The sequence below is a fragment of the Cyprinodon variegatus genome, unplaced genomic scaffold (assembly GCF_000732505.1).
Source record: "Cyprinodon variegatus isolate N-32 unplaced genomic scaffold, C_variegatus-1.0 Scaffold234, whole genome shotgun sequence".
NCBI lineage: Eukaryota > Metazoa > Chordata > Actinopteri > Cyprinodontiformes > Cyprinodontidae > Cyprinodon > Cyprinodon variegatus.
This window is the reverse complement of record NW_015150687.1, coordinates 388875-394874: the sequence shown is the minus strand read 5'-3', so window position 1 is coordinate 394874 and position 6000 is coordinate 388875. Positions and strand designations below refer to the sequence as shown.

The window sequence follows — 6000 nt, the reverse complement described above, 5'->3', positions numbered from 1 at the left end:
AAAGGAAAACATTGTTTTAGTTGAAATTTATTCTGTTATTAATTGACAGCAGTGGCACCTGTGTGGTCTTATGGAATAGTGTTACGGCCCCTGGCCTTTTAAGACTGTGCAGGCTTGTTTTCTTATGCAAGTTTAGCTCTGACAGATCTTCCTTGTTGGCTGCCTGAAGACTGCAGAGGAGCAGTGGTATGATTGGACCAGCAGAAGATTGTCAAGCCAATCAGGATGTTGATGAGACCCACCTGCACCTTATAAAAGGAAGGTTTTTGTTAAGCTGTTTCCCCACCTTTGGTTTCAAACTGTTTGGGGCAGTCAGAACTGTTTGACCTAGCTTCTATATTCTTCTCAAATCAACTTTAGGTGGACTTGTTCAAGCTAGAAACTTGTGTTTGCTCCCTTTGTCTTTTCTTTTGGGTTGTTTTGTGTTAAACTTGGTCTGACTGGTTTGGGCAGTTTGTAATTTAATACTTAACCATTCTTGAATTTTGTTTGCCCTTTTCTTTTGTTTTAATTGGGTTGAACTGCATTGTGTTTGGGTTCTTTTAAACCATCTTTTGTAATAAATCATCTTTACATTCCACTTATTTGCTCTGGACACATTTTTATGTTGCCTCCCCAGAACCCCTAGACCTTGGGGGCGTAACAAATAGTGATCCTCATATCTCATTGTAATGAGTCTCAAACTATTTCTGTTAATTTCAGAAATGGCTGAAAGCCAAAGGGCACATATCTTAACATTTCATGAATACTCATGTCTTTCCTTTTATCTGAAGATTTTAATGTCAGCACTTTGTTTTCAACTCTTCTTGATGAAGAAGGTGCTTCATAGTAACGACAACAGTAGGATTATGTTTGTCATTGTTGACATGTGGGCCCTTGGATTGAAAGCTGGCCACTCTACTAGTTAGCAGCTTGCAAAATATAACTGCTGCAGTCTGTGGTAAGTTTTTTGACAACAATTCTCCAATAATATTTTTTTTAATCCTAGATGCAAATTTACTGCCAAATCTGAAATGAAGAAAACAGGTGAATCTTCTGATGTAGGTGTGAGATAATTTTTTTTTTTACTGAGACGCACCTTATTGCATTTAGGTCATGTTTATTCTAAGATATTTTCAAGTTGAAATCTGACTTGATGCTTTTTTACTCCTATAAAATGAGCAGAAAGTAAGAAAAAGAAGCTAAAAATGCTGCTCAGACAGTGAGGAACAAAACAACAGACATCCATCTGTGCTGTGCTCTGTGATTGGAGTGAGACCTATTTGAAGTTTGCAGACATAGTATAGGTAATTATTTTTCATAGATGCACCCCGACTTGTGCGTCACCCGCACGTCACACCAGGCCTAATGGGCAGCCGTACAACAGCGTTGTTATGGAAAAAAAAGACTCAGCTTTCATCTATCGCATTGCTTCAGAGTGGCCACAACAGTAGAGTTTGTCTGTGTCGTTGTTGACGGGTGGGCCCTTTGACCCAAGGCTGGCCCCCTTTATTAGCACCCTGCATAATAAAAACTGCTGCACCCCCTGTTAAGTTTTTGGATGCATTTTTTTTTAATCGACGCAGATTCTTTCTGCGGCATCTAAGTCAGACATAAAATCACCATCGCAACCAACCCCCCACCCCCCCATATGAGATGGCTCGGAGCTGCGCCCGTCCTCTGTGATGATCGATAGACGGATGCAGGTAGCCTTCCTCCCCTACACACGCAGCATCACCACGCATCCCTTTACTCCGCTGTGCAGCTTTTTCCTCCCCATCGGCGCACATATACGCACGCTGGGAGCTCCTGCCTATTGATCCCTGAACATCTGGAGCAGCTGAAGGCAAGCCGCAAAAAGAGGAGAGATCCAGCAGCAGCAGCAGCAGCAGGACGGACCACTTGACATCTTTCTTCACGGCATCGATATGCGGTAGCGCGATATCAGCTCTGCGGAGACGGAGAAGGCCAGTCCATGGCATCTTGATATTAAAACCGTGGGCTTTGCGCATTCCTCACTGACAGCACAATCTTTTTTCTTCCTCTTTTTTTTTTTTTTTTAAAATCCCACCTACTTCTTCTTTTTGAGTGGAAGATATAAGTTCATCAAGAAAAAAAAAAATCCCAATCATTTAGTTTGACCAGATTCCGTTCTGTCGTGGGGGATTCGTGGGGTAGGATATATTCATTGGCCCCGCGATGGACTCCAGCGCGGGGGAATATGGCATGGCTCGTTTTGGATTGTTTGTGCTTTTGATGGGGCTGTGGAGATCCGGAGACTCCTATTGCCCCGAATCCTGCACATGCACCATCTCAAGGATTGCTTGTATTGATCCTGAACCGGGGATCGAGGATTTCCCTGTCCTTACGTTAGATGACATGGAAAACATCACCGAAATGTAAGTATGTGTGGGGTAAAAATGATCCTATCAACTTATAAGGCAGAGATCTCAATTACACCTATATATATATATATATATATATATATATATATATATGTTGCGCGCAAGAGATAGTGGCGCGCGTGCATGTATATGTGCGTAAAGGCGGTGCGCGTCACGCTTATTTTGGATTAATGTGTTGTTCTCCCTAAAACGGCTCCAGAGGTAAAGAGTGCTGGAGTAAAACGATCTGGCCCAGCAGCAGTAAAGCCTCCAGGTTCCTCACTCTTTTTTTTATAAGGAGGAATAATAAAATAAATAAATAAATAAATGGGGTGGTAGCTGGTGTGAGATACCCTCAATATTTCAAAATGACCACACTGTTGACAGATTACACATGAGATCATATCAGTTGCGTTCAGCTGGCAATAGGCTGGCTGGAGTTGTGCGCCCTTATCTGCGTCAGTGTGTAGGCCTGTGAGTGTGCCTGTTACAGCGCTGCAGAGGTCCACACAGCCTACAACTGCACGGAGAAGAGTGGAGACTGGGTTTAGTTTTCTGAGGCAGACGCGCTGGAGCCATCATGGATGTTAGGCGCCCCTTTTGTGGGAAATGAACCTTCATTTTGTGCAGATTGGGAAAGGAGCGGGTACAGCAGCCGGCTCTTTGCATAGGGTATGGCTATAGTATCGTATTGCTAGTGAAAGCAGACTAATCAGATTTTAAGCGTGGCAAAAATTGCATTACTTTATCTGTTAGGCTGAACTGTAATAAATACAGTTCCTAAAAGATCTCTTCACAAACTGTGAAAGCTAATGGGTTGAGAGTAACCCAATTTGCAGAGCTGGCCAAAGGTTAAACAGGGGCATGGGCAGAATTTGATTGGGGGCACTCTTCCTCTTAATCTTATTGATCAATATCAATCTTTATCTTGTTTTTGATATTTGCAGAATAATAATTTTGGAGTTTTGTCTAAACTAAACTTGTGTTTTAAAGGTAAACAAATGATACAAGCAAATAAGACCCGGAATGTCAAAGTCCTATATTTATTTTGAAAAAGAAAAAAAGAAAAAATGCCTGCACCAAAAATTTCAGATAAATGCAAGTTGACAAAGTTATAAAAGTTTATGTAACCTTGGTTGAATGTACATGGGTTAGTTGCTCTCATGCCTGTTGTTGCTGACTGTCTTTTGAGTAAAATCACTTGATTCAGCATATTTTAACATTTCACACTAAGAGTAAGAAATGTATGCATCATATGTGCTGGGATCATATCTGGTTGATAGTAATATCGGTCTACACTCAAAGCTATGATACAGGCAATTAAATTGCTGTATCATGATGTACTTAATTACTACATAACTGCTTTCATAAAAATAAAAAAAACTGATGAAATCTTCCTGTTGGCAGAAGCTACTGTTCTACCAGCTTTTTTGTTATTTTTGTTTTCTTTTTTTATTCATGTCATGTGTGAAATATTCATAAATCCATACTGAGGCTGGTTTAATTCCGTACAGATGGGTGGTTGTTTCTCCCAACATACTGTGTCATATTTCTAATCACCAAAATGAGTTAAAGTGAGAAATGTCTATTTAAGCCCAAAAAGAACCAGGGAAACATATCATCGTAAAAAATTTTTTTTTATCTTTTATTCAATTTTCAAAGTAAACTAATAATATTATTACAATGTGATTACTTAATCCATTTTTTTGAAAGACATATGTGACCTACCATAATGTTCAAATGCCAAATTAGAAACAAACTATTTGGTTTCTTTCAATAATTATATTTATCAACAGGAAAATGATTCAAAACTTAGTTTTCAACAATGAGCCCCGTCTATGTTGATAACAGGAATAAAAAACAGAAACAGAATTCTGAGAGTTTGCTGTTTTTATTAATGAAAATCTCTGAAGATGAATTTTGAGGGGGCAGGAAAGCCAGTAGTTAAAACACCAACCAAGTTGTTGGAGGAAAAAATGGTAGCTGCATAATTGATATACAGATTGAATGTTACAAGAAGAGTACCCCCTCTTGTCTATGACCAACGACTGACTTTACAAACCAGTTCTTTAGACATCATTTCTAAGCTAAGGCTCAGTAGCTTTTGTTTATTCCAACTATTTAGCAAGTAGACGGCTAATGATACCTTTGGAAAATAAACTGAACTTACTGACACACCTCCTGACATCAAGATTATTATGCAGTATCATATTGCCATCTTACCCCTTATTTTTTCTTATACGCTGGAAGAAGTTCAGCTAAGTCTTCTTTTATGTCAACATATTTGGTTCTTTTTTTCCCCTCTTGGTGTCTTGACTTCACTAAAAAAAGGGTCATAATTTTTTGATAAAAACTGTCCATTTCTGGCGTAAATCAGGCATTTGTTTTAACAAAATAAATAAAGGTTTTCTTTTTATCATACCATGACGGCTAAATTGAAAACAAACTGTATTGTTATTTAAAACAACTTTTCAATCAACTTGGCCTTGTGGCAAATAAGTTAGATTTTGCACAGTCTACCCTTTTACTGTTTACAAAAATCGAGATACGTAAAATCAGATAAGTCTGTATTGTTTAACATGAAATTCCTTTTATTTTTAAACAACATCCTGGGCTACATGATGCCACCGTTGGCAACACTTTTGTCAGGACTCAGAACAGAGAACCCAGAATTCAGGAAAGACAGTGGAATAACTAAGAGGGTTTATTCAAACCAACGGGTCTGCAGAAGCAGCGGCTGGGGCGTATAATCACAAGAACGTCTACAGTTTAGTTACTATGATAATCTGACAGAGGATCTAACCTTGTTTGATAGTTCAGTCCATGCTCAGAGAATGAGGATGATTCCAGCCGGTCGGCTGACAAGACACAGCAGACGCTACCAGAGAGTTCCCGACTCTGAAGCCTAAAAGGCTGCAGACGTGACAGGAGATCAGATCCGAGTAGATGAAGGAAGGCAGGATAATCCACAGGGTGAAGTCAAGAGGCAGATCCAGGTTCAGTCCACAGAAGACTCTAACAGGAGTTCGAAGACAGGCCAGGAAAACAGATCAGACAGGGGTAGGCAGGCTTAAAGGTCCGAATACAGAAACAGGTCAGGCTCAGGCAAACAGAACACTAAAAGTAACGCTCGAAAATTCTCTGCACCAAAGGCTCAAGAATAATCTGGCAGAGATGGCTGGGACCAAGGAGTTTAAATAGAAGCTGGAGAAGGTGGATCAGATGAGCAGGTATGAGAAACAGGGCAGAGCTAGACAGGTGAATGAAATGAGCAATCAAGCCAGCCATCAGTTGTCATCAGATCATAACAAAAAGGCCCTGTGCTGTAATCCTGAACTTTCTGTATGAGGTTTGCATGCCCCCCTCTGTATTTTAGGGATTTTTTCAGGTGCTAACAAACAGTCTACGAACAGTTTCCCTTCAGGTATGAGTGACTTTGTGCATGGTTGTTTAGCGCATGTGTCTGTGTTGGCTGGTTAGGAACGGATCACATGTCCAGGGTGAACCCTGCCTCTCAAACCAATGAGTTCTGGTGACTGCTGCCCAGCTCAACAAAAACCCTACTTTTAGGGGGTGTTGACATTGGATGAATGGCCAACTTACTGATTTCCCCAATCATGCAAAACAGCATAAAATG

General features: G+C 40.2%; 1 protein-coding gene across 1 annotated transcript in view; it reads left to right on the top strand.

The window, feature by feature from the left end:
* Window positions 1–1641: 1641 nt before the first annotated feature.
* The window catches only part of LOC107088955 (BDNF/NT-3 growth factors receptor-like), a 30002-nt gene continuing 25643 nt past the window's right edge, over window positions 1642–6000 (top strand). The window contains exon 1 of the mRNA XM_015381430.1: window positions 1642–2378. Coding sequence (XP_015236916.1) covers window positions 2179–2378 — 200 coding nt within the window. The 5' untranslated portion in view covers window positions 1642–2178. The remainder of the gene's footprint in view (window positions 2379–6000) is intronic.